This window comes from Hemitrygon akajei, chromosome 32, assembly GCF_048418815.1.
Source record: "Hemitrygon akajei chromosome 32, sHemAka1.3, whole genome shotgun sequence".
Classification (NCBI taxonomy): domain Eukaryota; kingdom Metazoa; phylum Chordata; class Chondrichthyes; order Myliobatiformes; family Dasyatidae; genus Hemitrygon; species Hemitrygon akajei.
This window is the reverse complement of record NC_133155.1, coordinates 32339577-32353769: the sequence shown is the minus strand read 5'-3', so window position 1 is coordinate 32353769 and position 14193 is coordinate 32339577. Positions and strand designations below refer to the sequence as shown.

The 14193-nt window shown below is 43.6% G+C and overlaps 1 protein-coding gene across 2 annotated transcripts in view; it reads right to left on the bottom strand.

Moving 5' to 3' along the window:
* oscp1b (organic solute carrier partner 1b) overlaps positions 1 to 14193 on the bottom strand; it is a 62389-nt gene that overhangs the window by 14286 nt on the left and 33910 nt on the right. For both annotated transcript variants that reach the window (XM_073034602.1, XM_073034603.1), the window contains one exon: positions 24 to 104. In XM_073034602.1, the coding sequence (XP_072890703.1) occupies positions 24 to 104 (81 nt within the window). The remainder of the gene's footprint in view (positions 1 to 23; positions 105 to 14193) is intronic.

Genomic DNA, 14193 nt, shown 5'->3' with positions numbered 1-14193 from the left:
TAGAATGGGGAGGGTGTACTTACCCTAATATGCAAATCCTGAAAGAAGATGAGCAGGGTTTGCCTGATGAGCTGAAACTCTCCAACAGGTAGGCAGCTGTATGACTGTCAATTACAGAAAGTCAAAAACATGCACTGAGTCTCAAATTGGCAAATTCAAAGGTTCAATGACATTGACATTTTATGTAACCAGAGCATTATGTTAAAACGTGTGCCCTGCAAGGAGCCTGTCATTTTTGTGCAAAGCCTCATAGCAGCCATGTTCTTCATTGGCAGGCCAGAGGCTCTTCCTTTTCTAGATTCACCTTGGTGGTCCTAAAACTATTGGAAGCATGAAGTGTAAAGTCAGGGGGTGATCAGAGGAAGGAGTGAAACAGGGGATGTGGCACAAGAATGGGGATGGAGTTGGCTTAGAAGGGGGTGAAGCATGATGGTGATAGGAGCTTTAGCCAAAGGCCAATCCAGATATTGGAAGTTTGGAGAGGAGGGGACTTCATTCAGGTCCACTGCCCAAAGATAAAAGACAGCGAAAAAGAGCTTTGACAGTGACCAATTGGTATTTGGGATTGATTAGTGTGAGCAAATTAAAGAAAGGCAGAGGCAAGCGCAGCGGCCATTGTCTGAGTGGACACAGTCAGAGTGGTGATCTTGAGGCTTTAGCTCTTCAAGGCTTCAGTCAGAAAAAGCAGAGGAAAGAAAAGCTCAAGTAATATTTTCTTTATCTTTATATTTGCTCAGCTAGGACAGTAGGGATACCAAGCAGGGTAGTAAAATGCTCCTCTTGAGGGATGTGGAAAGACAGGGACACCTCCAGTGTCCCTGACAACTACAACTGTGAAAAGTGCATCTAACTTACAACAAACCGTGTTAAGGTGTTGGAGCTGAAACTGGATATACTCCGGATCGTTCGGGAAGCTGATAGGGTGACAGGTAGGACATATAGAGAGGTAGTTACAGCCAAGGTGCAGGACACAGGAAACTGGATGACAGTCAGGAAGGGGAAAGGGTTTAAGAAGCCAGTGCAAAGTTAGATATGGCCCTTGTGGCTAAAGGGATCAGGGGGTATGGAGAGAAAGCAGGTACAGGGTTCTGAGTTGGATGATCAGCCATGATCATACTGAATGGCGGTGCAGGCTTGAAGGGCCGAAGGGCCTACTCCCGCACCTATTTTCTATGTTTCTATGTTTCTATTACTCCTGTGGTCTTCCCCCTCAGTAACAGGTATTTCATTTTGGATACTGTTGGGGGTTGGGGGGTGCGGAATGATCTAACAAAGGAAAATCACAGTGATTAGGTCTCTGGCATTGAGTCAGCCTCTGTGACTCAGAAGGGAAGGGGGGGAGAGGAGGTACGCTGTGGTGATAGGGGATTCTTTAGATAGGGGAATGGACAGGAGGTTCTGTGGGCAAGAGCGAGATTCCTGGATAGTATGTTGCCTCCTGGGTGCCAGGGCCTGGGACATCACAGATCGAGTCCTCAACATTCTTAAGTGGGAGGATGAACAGCCAGAAGTCGTGATCCATGTAAATACCAATGACGTGGTAGGATGAGTGAAGAAGTTTCCCTTAGGGAGTTCGGGGAGTTAGGTGCTACGTTAAAGGGCAGGGCCTCCAGGGTTGTGATACCAAAAGTTTCTTCAGATACTTAAAAGTGTAAAACAGAGGCAAGAGTGATTATTGGATCACTGAAAAACAAAAGTAGTGGGAGACAATGAAATGGCAGATGAACTGAATAAGTACTTTGCATCAGTCTTCACTGTGAAAGACACTAGCAGTATGGTGGAAGTTCCAGCTATCAGAGGGCATAAAGTGTGTGAAGATACCATGATTAGATAGAAGGTTCTTGGGAAATTGAAAAGTCTGAAGGTAGGTAAGTCACCTGGACCAGATGGTGTACACCCCAGAATTCTGAAAGAGGTGGCGGAAGAGATCATGGAGTCATTAATAATGATCTTTCAAGAATCACTAGATTCTGGAATACTTCCAGAAGACTGGGAAGTTGCAAATATCACTTCACTCTTCAAGAGGGCCGGGGGGGGGGGGGGGGGTGGGGAGAGAAGGCAGAAAAAAGAAAACTATAGGCCAGTTAGTCTGACCTCAGTGATTGGGAAGACATTGGAGTTGATTATTAAGGATGAGGTTTCAGGGTACTTGGAGGACAGAAAGACTTGGACAGATTAGGAGAATGGGCAAAGAAATGACAGATGGAATACAGTGTCAGGAAGTGTATGGTCATACACTTAGGTAAAAGAAATGGAAAAGTTGACTATTTTCTAAATAGAGAATATACAAAATATTAGGGTGCAAAGGGACCTGGGAGTCCTTGTGCAGGATTCCCTAAAGGTTAATTTCCAGGTTGATTCTGTGGTGAGGAAGTCAAATGCAATCACGAGGAAATCTGCAGACGCTGGAAATTCCAGCAACACACACAAAATGCTGATGGAATGCAGCAGGCCAGGCAGCATCAATAGGGAGAAGCACTGTTGATGTTTCAGGCCAAGACCCTTCATCAGGACTAACTGAAAGGAAAGATAGTAAGAGATTTGAAAGTAGGAGGGGGAGGGGGAAATGCAAAATGATAGGAGAAGACCGGAGTGGGTGGGGTGAAGCAGAGAGCTGGAAAGGTGATTGGCAAAAGGGATACAGAGCTGGAGAAGGGAAAGGATCATGTGACGGGAGGCCTAGGGAGAAAGAAAGGGGGAGGGGAGCACCAGAGGGAGATAGAGAACAGGTAGAGTGATGGGCAGAGAAAAAAAAGAGGAGGGGGGAAAAAATTAAATATATCAGGGATGGGGTAAGAAGGGGAGGAGGGGCATTAATGGAAGTTAGAGAAGTCAATGCAATGCAATGCAAAGTCAAATGCAATGTTAGCATTTATTTCAAGAGACTAGAATATAAAAGCAAGGATGCAATGTTGAAACTTTATAAAGCAGTGGTGAGGCCTTAATTTGAGTGCTGTGAGCAGTTTTGGGCCCCTTATCTTGGAAAGGACATGCTAAAACTGTAGAAGGTTCAAAGGGAGTTAACAAAAATGATTTCAGAATTTTTGCCAATGAGGGGAGGGGGATTGTTGCTCGCTGCCGCTTATGCACGGGAGGGAGGGTTGCTGGGGGAAACTTTGGGGTTCTAACATTTAACTGTCGTTCATTCTTGGGGCACTTCTCTGTTTACGTGGATGTTTGAGAAGAAAAAACATTTCAGTATGTATATTGCATACACTTCTCTGACATTAAATTGTAGCTTTGAAACCTGTGAAACCTTTGAATGGCTTGTCATATGAAGTGTGTTTGATGTCTCTGGGCCTGTATTCACTGGAATTCAGAAGGATGTGGGATGACATTGAAACCTATTAAATGGTGAAAGGCCTTGAAAGAGTGGATGTGGAGAGGATGTTTCCTATGGTGGGACAGTCTAAAACTAGAGGACACAGCCTCAGAATAGACGGGTGTCCTTTTAGAATGGAGATGAGGAGGAATTTCTTCTACCACAGAGTGGTGAATCTGAGAAGTTCTTTGACACAAGCAGCTGTGCAGATGTCTGTACTGGGTGTCAGATGTGGGAAGTCCAGGAGACTCCCAGCCTCCTGGACGGCCTCATCTGCACTAGGTGCATTGAGTTACAGCTGCTGAGGGACCGTGTTAGGGAACTGGAGATGCAGCTCAATGACCTTCATCTGGTCAGCAGAAGTGAGGAGGTGATAGAGAGGAGCTATAGGCAAGTAGTCACACCGGGGCCTTGGGAGACAGATAAGTGGGTAAGATTCAGGAGAGGGAAGGGCAAGAGGCAGATACTAGAGAGTACCCCAATGTCTGTGCACCTTAACAATAAGTACTCCTGTTTGAGTACTGTTGGGGTGGGGGGAGCAAAAGTGGCTGCGCCTCTGGCACAGAGGCTGACCCTGTGGCTCAGAAAGGTAGGGAATGGAAGAAGGCAGCAGTGATAGGGGACTCTATAGTTAGGGGGTCAGATGGGCAGGGAAGAAATGCAGATGGTAGTTTGCCTCCCAGGAGCCAGGGTCTGGGATGTTTCTGATCGTGTCCATGGTATCCTGAAGAGGGAAGGTGAACAGCCATAGGTCATGGTACATATTGGTACCAATGACATAGGTAGGAAAAGGGAGGAGGTCGTGAAAGCAGACTAAGGGAGTTAGGAAGGAAGTTGAGAAACAAGACGTCAAAGGTAGTAATCTCGGGATTACTGTCTATGCCACGCGACAGTGAGTATAGGCATAGAGTGAGGCGGAGGATGAATGCGTGGCTGAGGGATTGGAGCAAGGGGCAGGGATTCAGATTTCTGGAACACTGGGACCTCTTTTGGGGCAGGCATGACCTGTACAAAAAGGATGGGTTGCACTTGAATCCGAGGGTGACCATATCCTGGCAGGGAGGTTTACTAAGACTATCGGGGAGAGTTTAAACTAGAATTGCTGGGGAGTGGGAACCAAACTGAAGAGACGGAGGAAGGGGCTGTTGGCTCACAAATAGAGAAAGTTTGGAGAAAGTGCGAGAGGGAGGATAGGCAGGTGATAGAGAAGGGATGCGCTCAGACCGATGGTTTGAGATGTGTCTATTTTGATGCAGGAAGTATCATGAACAAAGCGGATGAGCTTAGAGTGTGGATCAGTACTTGGAGCTATGATGTTGTGGCCATTACAGAGACTTGGATGGTTCAGGGACAGCAATGGTTATTTAGAGTGCCAGACTATAGATGTTTCAGAAAGGACAGGGAGGGAGGGAAAAGAGGTGGGGCATGGCACTGTTGATCAAAAAAAATTGTCACGACTGCAGAAAAGCAGGAAGTCATGGAAGGATTGTCTACCTAGTCTCTGTGGGTAGAAATTAGAAACAGGAAGGTGTCAATAACTCTACTGAGTGTTTTTTATAGATCACCCAATAGTAACAGGGACATCGAGGAGCAGACAGGGAAACAGATTCTGGGAGGTGTAATAATAACATGGTTGTCGTGGTGGGAGATTTTAATTTCCCAAATATTGGTTGGCATCTCCCTAGAGCAAGGGGTTTAGATGGGGTGGGGTTTATAAAGTGTGTTCAGGAAGGTTTCCTGACACAATATGTGGATAATCCTGCAAGAGGAGAGGCTGTACTTGATCTGGTATTGGGAAATGAACCTAGTCAGGTGTCAGATCACTCAGTGGGAGAGCATTTTGGAGATAGTAATCATAATTCTATCTCCTTTACCATAGCATTGGAGAGAGATAGGAACAGAAAAGTTAGGTAAGTGTTTAATTGGAGTAAGGAGAAATATGAAGCTATCAGGCAGGAACTTGGAAGAACAAATTGGGAACAGATATTCTCAGGGAAATGTATGGCAGAAATGTGTCAAATGTTCAGAGGATATTTGCATGGTGTTCTGCATAGGTACGTTCCAATGAGACAGGGAAAGGATGGTAAGGTACAGGAACTGTGGTGTACAAAGCTGTTGTAAATCTAGTCAAGAAGAAAAGAAGAGCTTACAAAAGGTTTAAAAAACTAGGTAATGATAGAGATCTAGAAGATTATAAGGGTAGCTGAAAGGAAAGAAAGAAAGAAATTAGGAGAGTCAAAAGGGGCCATGAGAAGGCCTTGGTGAGCAGGATTAAGGAAAACCCCCAAGGCATTCTACAAGTATTTGAAGAGCAAGTGGATAGGACGTGAGAGAATAGGACCAATCAAGTGTGACAGTGGAAAAGTGTGTATGGAGCCAGAGGAGATAGCAGAGATACTTAATGAATACTTTGCTTCAGTATTCACTAAGGAAAAGGATCTTGGCGATTGTAGGGATGACTTACAGCAGATTGAAAAGAATGAGCATATAGACATTAAGAACAAAATTGTTCTGGAGCTTTTGGAAAGCATCAAGTTGGATAAGTCACCGGGACCAGATGAGATGTAGCCCAGGCTACTGTGGGAGATGAGGGAGGAGATTGCTGAGCCTTTGGTAATAATCTTTGCATCATCAATGGGGATGGGAGAGGTTCCGTAGGATTGGAGGGTTGCGAATGTTGGTCTATTATTCAAGAAAGGGAGTAGAAATAGCCCAGGAAATTGTAGACCAGTGAGTCTTACTTCAGTGGTTGATAAGTTGATGGAAAGATCCTGAGGGGCAGGATTCATGAACATTTGGAGAGGCATAATATGATTAGGAATATTCAGCATGGCTTTGTCAAAGCCAGGTCGTACCTTATAAGCCTGATTTTTTGAGGATGTGACTGAACACTTTGATGAAGGAAGAGCAGTAGATGTGGTGTATATGGATTTCAGCAAGGAATTTGATAAAGTACCCCATGCAAGGCATAATGAGAAAGTAAGGAAGCATGGGATCCAAGGGGACCTTGCTTTGTGGATCCAGAATTGGCTTGTGGATCCAGAAGGTAAAGAGTTGTTGTAGATGGGTCATATTCTGCATGGAGGTTGGTCACCAGTGGAATGCCTCAGGGACCTGTTCTGGGACCCCTTCTCTTCATGATTTTTATAAATTACCTGGATGAGGAAGTGGAGGGATGGGTTAGTAAATTTGCTGATGACACAGAGGTTGGGGGTGTTGTGGATAGTGTGGATGGCTGCCAGAAGTTTCAGTGGAACATTGAGACATTGATAGGATGCAAAACTGGGCTGAGAAGTGGCAGATGGAGCTCACTCAAATAAGTGTGAGGTGGTTCATTTTGCTAGGTCAAATATAGTATTTGGTAGGCAGAATATAGTATTAATGGTAGGACTCTTGGCAGTGCGGAGGATCAGACGGTTCTTGGGGTCCGAGTCCATAGGACACTCAAAGCTGCTGCGCAGGTTGACTCTGTGGTCAAGAAGGCTTATGGTGTATTGGCCTTCATCAACCATGGGATTGAGTTTTAAGTGCTGACAGGTAATGTTACAGCTATATAGGACACTGGTCAGACCCCACTTAGAGTACTATGCTTAGTTCTGGTCACCTCACTACAGGAAGGATGTGGAAACTATAGAAAGGGTGCAGGGGAGATTTACAAGGATGTTGCTGGATTGGGGAGCATGCCTCATGAGAACAGGTTGAGTGAACTCTGCCTTTTCACATTGGAGCGTCAAAGGATGATAGGTGACCTGATAGAGGTGTATAAGATGATGAGAGGCATTGATTGTGTAGATAGTCAGAGGCTTTTTCCCAGGGCTGAAATAGCTAACATGAGAGGGCACAGTTTTAAGGTGCTTGGAAGTAGGTACAGAGACGTCAGGGTAAGTTTTTTATGCAGACAGTGGTGAGTGCGTGGAATGGGCTCCTGGCAATGGTGGTGGTGATGGATACGATAGGGTATTTTAAGAGACTCCTGGATAGGTACAAGGAGCTTAGAAAAGTAGAGGGCTATGGTTACCTTTAGGTAATTTCTAAATAAATACATGCTCGGTACAGCATTGTGGGCCAAAGGGCCTGTATTGTGCTGTAGGTTTTCTATGTTTCTACGTATACTTAAGGCAGAGTTTAACATTTTCTTGAATGATTGGGGCATGAAGGGATCAGGGAAGGCAGGATATTGGGGCTGAGAAGAAAATTGGATCAGCCATGATGAAATGGCACAGCAGACTGAATGGGCCAAATGGCCTAATTCAGTTACTATATCTTCTGGTCTTAACATTATTAGCAACAAGGAGAGGGATCAAGAACTTGGGGAGGAAGTAACTTGGCAGGATTAGAGGGGAGATGAGTTTAGAATCTTTTTGCTTAAATGGTTTTGGCAGTCTGGAACTAACTGCAATCAAGGAGTGAAGTGGCAAAGACAAACTCTCAACACATTAAAAATTTCTGTAAGGGCTGTGAAATGAAAATTAAAAACCTAGAGGAAAGGGTGGGATTAAATCAGAAACTCTTTTTGACAACCAATGTGATTGACTGGGTCACAAAATATCTATGATTTTGAAGTGAATTCTACAAGGGAATCTAGAACACCAACTTGTAGGTAGATGCTGCAAGTATTTTTCTTGGATAATTAAAAAGCAAACAGGAGCAAGCAGCTCCAAGAATACACAAGTCTTTTGCAATGGCAGTCAAGTATGGAGAGCTGTCCAAGGTTACAACGGGGCATTGATAGGATACAAAACTGGGCTGAGAAGTGGCAGATGGAGTTCAACTCAGCTAAGTGTGAAGTGGTTCATTTTGGTAGGTCAAATATGATGGCAGAATATTGTATTAATGGTAAGACTCTTGGCAGTGTGGAGGATCAGAGGGATCTTAGGGTCCATGTCCATAGGACGCTCAAAGCAGCTGCGCAGGTTGACTCTGTGGCTAAGAAGGTGTATGGTGTATTGGCCTTCATCAATCATGGAATTGAATTTAGGAGCTGAGAGGTAATGTTGCAGCTATATAGGACCTTGGTTAGACCCCACTTGGAGTACTGTGCTGAGTTCTGGCCGCCTCACTACAGGAAGGATATGGAAGCCATAGAAAAGGTGCAGAGGAGATTTACAAGGATGTTGCCTGGATTGGGGAACATACCTTATGAGAATAGGTTGAGTGAACTCGGCCTTTTCTCCTTGGAGCGACAGAGGATGAGAGGAGACCTGATAGAGGTGTGTAAGATAATGAGAGGCATTGATTGTGTGGATAGTCAGAGGCTTTTTCCCAGGGCTGAAATGGTTGTCACAAGAGGACACAGGTTTAAGGTGCTGGGGAGTAGGTACAGAGGAGATAGGTACATGGAGCTTAGAAAAATAGAAGGCCATGGATGAGCCTAGTAATTTCTAAGGTAGGGACATGTTCATTACAACTTTGTGGGCCGAAGGGTCTGTATTGTGCTGTAGGTTTTCTATGTTTCTATGCAGCACACGGCCGAAGCATTCACAGCTTTCTTCATTCAGAAGTCCCAGGCAGATTATCTATTTCAGCTGACTTGAAGTCAGTTCTATTACAGAAACCAGTCTTTAATCAATGTGACTCACTCCTTATGTAATAAAGAAATTATTGAAAACACTATTAATGCTATGAAACTAAGACCATCTCAAGATGTTGTCAGATGTTCAGTGCAGGTTCTTAAGGCCTGCATTTTAGAACCATCACCATCTCTGGACAAGCTGCTCTAGGAACATGTCACAACAATGGCAAACATCTGTTTCAAACAAAAAGCAAGCGATATCCATGCCAGCAAATTATTGCCCTTTCTATCTACTCACCAGAGATTAGTGCAGCAAATTCCAATTGGTTCAACAAACAGGTATGGTAGGATCACAAGATTTCCAATGCCCACTGATATCAGCCTGCAGGAGTAAGGAACTACACGCCCAACTATTGCACGCAGAACCAATAAACAATTCTTTATTTTTATTTTTCAAGTGATGATCACATATACATGAATATATGCACAGCCACTACTACAATTAATTGTAAGGTTTTCCACATATCCAAAACTTACTTTAGGATTAAGTAGGATTAGAGGGTAGGTTACTGGAGATGAGCCAATGGTTTTCTAAATCTATTAACCAAACCTTCCAAAAAGAGTTATTGATTATGTTAAGGGATTAATGAATCATCATTTATTGATTGTAATTCTGAAGCATATGCCATGCACTGCTCATTTGCTGTAGTGAGCGTTAGTAGTGAGTGGCTAGCATTACCTAAAGAAACCAAGAAAAATCCTTGCCAGCAAATTAGTGCCCTTTCTGTCTACTCTAAAGACCCTCTTTAAATTTTCTCTTTTAAAGAGGTGCTTTGCAGCTTCAAGTTTTGAGGGTCTCATTCACAAACTGAATCTGTGCTCTGACAGTTTGAGAAAAAGCATTCCCAGAAAGTGGACCAACACTTCAAGAAAGATGTATGTGGAGAAAGGCGAGCAGTAGAAGAGATTCTGTGGGGCTGAGCGTAGCTCCAACATCATCTACAAATTTGCCGACACCACTGCTGCTGGCAAAGTCATGGATGACGAGAAGGAGGCATACATGACTAAGATAGGTCAGCTGATTGAGATATACTCAACCAAACCCAAGAAGCCTGTTATGGACTTTAGGAATGGGGAGGTAGGTGAACTAGCACATCCTCGTTGAAGGATTAGTGCTGGAAAGATTGAGTAGAGCAGCTTCAGGTTTCTGGTTATCAATATCTGCAAATATATCCTGGGCCCAGTATATAAATGCAACTATAAAGAATGTGCGTCAGTGTCTCTACCAGCTTAAGATCTGGCGTGTATTGTCCATAAGACATCAAAGTAGAATTAGGCCACACAGCGCATTGGATCTGCTGCACCATTTCATTGTGGCTGATTTATTATCCCTTTTAACTCCAATCTTCTGCCTTCTCCCTGTAACATTTGATGGCCTGACTAAACAAGAACCTATTAATCTCTGCTTTAAGTTTACTCAATGATTTGGCCTTCACTGCCATCCATGATAATGAATTCAACAGATTCGCCACCCTCTGGCTAAAGAAATTCCTTCTTATCTCTGTTCAAAATGGATGTCCTTCTATTCTGAGGATGTGCCCTCTGGTCCTAGACTCACCCACTATAGGAAACATCCTCTCCATATCCATTCTGTCCTGGCTTTTCAATATTCCATAGGTTTCAATAAGATCCCCCCTCATTCTTCTAAACTCTAGCAAGTACAGGCCCAGAAGCAACAAGTGCTCCTCATACGTCCTGACGAAGGGTCTTGGCCTGAAACGTTGACTGTTCGTTTCCATGGATGCTGCCCAAACTGCTGAGTTCCTCCAGCTTGTTTGTACATGTTGCTTTGACCACAGCATCTGCAGTGTACTTTGTGTTTACTCCTCATACGTTAACTCTTCCATTCCCGTAGTTATTCTCATGAACCTCCTCTGGACCCTTTCCAGTATCAGCACTTCTTTTCTTAGATACATGGCCTAAAACTGCTCACAATACTCCAAGTGCAGTCTGACCAATGCCTTATAAACCTTAATATCACGTCCTTACTCTTACATTCTAATCCTCTTGAAATGAATACTAACATTGTATTTGCCTTCCTTACCACCAACTTAACCTGCAAGTTAACATTTTGGGAATCCTGTACAAGGACTCTGAATTCCCTCTGTGGACTGAGTTTTGAATTCTCTCCCCATTTATAAAATAATCTACACTTTTATTTATTCTACCAAAGTACATGACCATTCACTTCCCTGTACTATATTCTATTTCGATTTTTCCAGTGCCTTCAATACCATACAGCCCTCATTACTGGGGGGAAACTCCGTTCAATGCAGGATGGCACTTCCATTGTATCCTGGATAATGGACAACCTGACTGGCAGACCACAGTTTGTGCAGCTTCAGAGCCGTGTGTTAGACATGCTGATAAATAGCACTGGGGCCCCATAAGAGACTATATTGGCTCCCTTCCTGTTTACCCTGTATACCTCGGACTTTAGATACAACACTGAGTCATGTCATCTGCAGAAATTCTCTGATGACTCAGCAATAATTAGGTGTATAAAGGGAGGCTGGGAGGATGAATACAGGGCCCTGGTGGAGGACTTTGTCGAATGGTGCAAGCTGAATCATCTGCAGCTCAACATCAGTAATACAAAGGAGATGGTGATGGACTCTAGGAAGGCAAGGCCTGTATTGCTCTCTGTTACTACTGATGGTAAGAATATGGATGTGGTGAGGACCTACAAGTACCTGGAGGTGCACCTGAATAACAGACTTGAATGGAGCACCAACACAGAGACTGTGTACAAGTAGGGCCAGAGTCACCTCTACTTCCTGAAGAGACTGACGTCTTTTGGAGTATGCAGGCCTCTCGTTCACATGTTCTACCAGTCTATTGTCACCAGTACCATCTTCTATGCAGTAGTGTGCTGCGGAAATGGCATCAACACAGGTGATGCCAACAGGCGCAATAAACTGATTAGATGGGCTGGTTCTGTTATAGGAGTCAAACTGGATAATATCAGAGATTAAAGGAGCTAGGGCTTTACTCTCTGGAGAGAAGGAGGATGAGAGGAGACATGATAGAGGTATACAAGTTAGTAAGAGGAATAGATAGAGTGGACAGCCAGCGCCTCTTCCCCAGGTCACCACTGCTTATTGTTCACAATATGGTGCTTATTGTCACCATATTGTTCTATGTTCTATATTTCTCACCCCCTGCATGCCACCTTGGCTGAACAGAAGAGCACTTTCAGTAATGAGACTAAGACAACTGTGCTGCTCCAAAGAGGACTATTTGGGCTGTTGGCCAGAAGAAACTACAGTCTAATCAAGGACAGGGGAAGCAGACAAACCAGTTCTCTTTGTTTCACCCCATTTTGTGGACTCTGAGGCTACGTCCACACTAGACCGGATAATTTTAAAAACACCGGTTTTGCGTAAAAAAATGATAGGTGTCCATACCTCCGTCCACACTAAAACGGGTATTTGGGTGAATCTCCTCCTACTGGGCATGCGCAGGACACATCTACAGAAAACAAGCGACACGTTTGGTGTCGAATCTCGCTGTGAAAGTGCACATTTGAGCAGTTACAGACTCAAAAAACTTAAAAAGGAAATTGCCAAACAACGGACAGCTGTTGGCTGTCGTGCAGGAGGACTTAAAACTAAAAAAAATACTGGAGCGTATGGAGACAACCGACGGAATTCACGGACAGTATGACCTGGCTGATGATGGACATTGAAAAACTGACTAACTCTATTGCATTAATAAAGCACCTTGTTAAATGTTTAAAACATGTCTGCATCAGTGTTATCTTGTATTTCCATACAATGTTACATTAGGCTGTTACACATCTATTGTCAGAGAGGTACTAGCATAAATAGGTAAACCACCTTCGTACAAGCAAGGACAGAAAACAGGGCAAAGTGAGTATACTTATTTATTCAGTAAGTTGTGGGTCAAAGTATTTGGTGAGTACATTTCTAACTCTTCTGGCTTCAGTCTCGTTGCTGTCTGTTCTGAAATTGTTAGGTTGTGTGGGGGGTTGCGTTCAAGAAAACAATGAAATGCCACGCTGCCACCACCATCTGTTCTGGCATGTCATGACAGCATTTTTAAAAATCTCTGGTTACCCCATCCACACTGCTCTGCCCAATCGTCGTTTTCAAATTTACACACTCTGGAGGGCGTTTTAGAAAAGCTCTGTTTTCGGGGGAGATAAACGCCGTTTCAGTGTGGAGGGTCAAAATGAAGAGAAAAAGCTTCGGTTACACACTACGTCTAGTGTGGACGTAGCCTTAATGTAAACTGCATTCTGTGTTTATCGATTTAATTGATATGCTGTAGATACGTTGAATTGTAACTGCTTACGCATAGCTTTGTTTTTGTAATTGGAAGTGGTATATTATATTTGGACTTATTTGGACTGAAAGAGGTGTGCATTCTATGTGCTTTGTACAGGTTTCTCCCCCTATCTGAAGGTAGAGCGTTCCTATGAAACCATTTGTAAGCCGAAATGTCATAAAGCAAAGAAGCAATTTCCATTCATTTATATGGGAAAAATTTTTGAGCGTTCCCAGACCCAAAAAGTAACCTATCAAATCATACTAGATAGCACATAAAGCCTAATATTTTAAACTCGAACATACAGTAAAAGCAGGAATGATATGATAAAGACACAGCTATAGAAAGTAGAAATATTGTATGTACGGTGTAGTTTCACTTATCAAAATCGGGAAGACAGGGAGCCAAAATCAATTTGGAGAAAAAAGAAACTGGCATGTACACACATGCGCACTCAACTGCCCGCACAAGGCTTCACGGCCATGGTAGTCTTTCTCGGGGTAAACACATGCAGAAAGCAGGCATCTTTCTTGCATAAAAGCGAAAATCCTCTTTGGTTAGCGAAAACAGGTACTAATGTAGGTCTTTCGTAACAGCGAGCTGCCGTAAAGCGAACGTTCGATAAACGGGGGCCACCTGTATTTAGATATACTGTTCAATTAGACACTGATTATTCCAATTAACTGTCTTCACTAAAGGATGTTCTGTGCTAATGGCTGTGCACTAAATATCCCTCAGAAGTCCAGAGGTACAGTACAGATGGAACAAGACTTTATTTAATTGATAGAGACAGAGGGAGTTTTGATGAGAATCTCCAAATGTTTGTGAACACTAATTTTCTCACAACTTGAGAAGGCAATGATCGACAATGACAGGCTGGTGTGACCATAAATGAATATTGCTGATGGACAGGAAAATGCCCTGGCCCACTCTGCTTGTTAATATGATCAACATGATGCTGAGACAGAAATCCTAACTCAACACAAATAATGATGTGCATGTTACAACC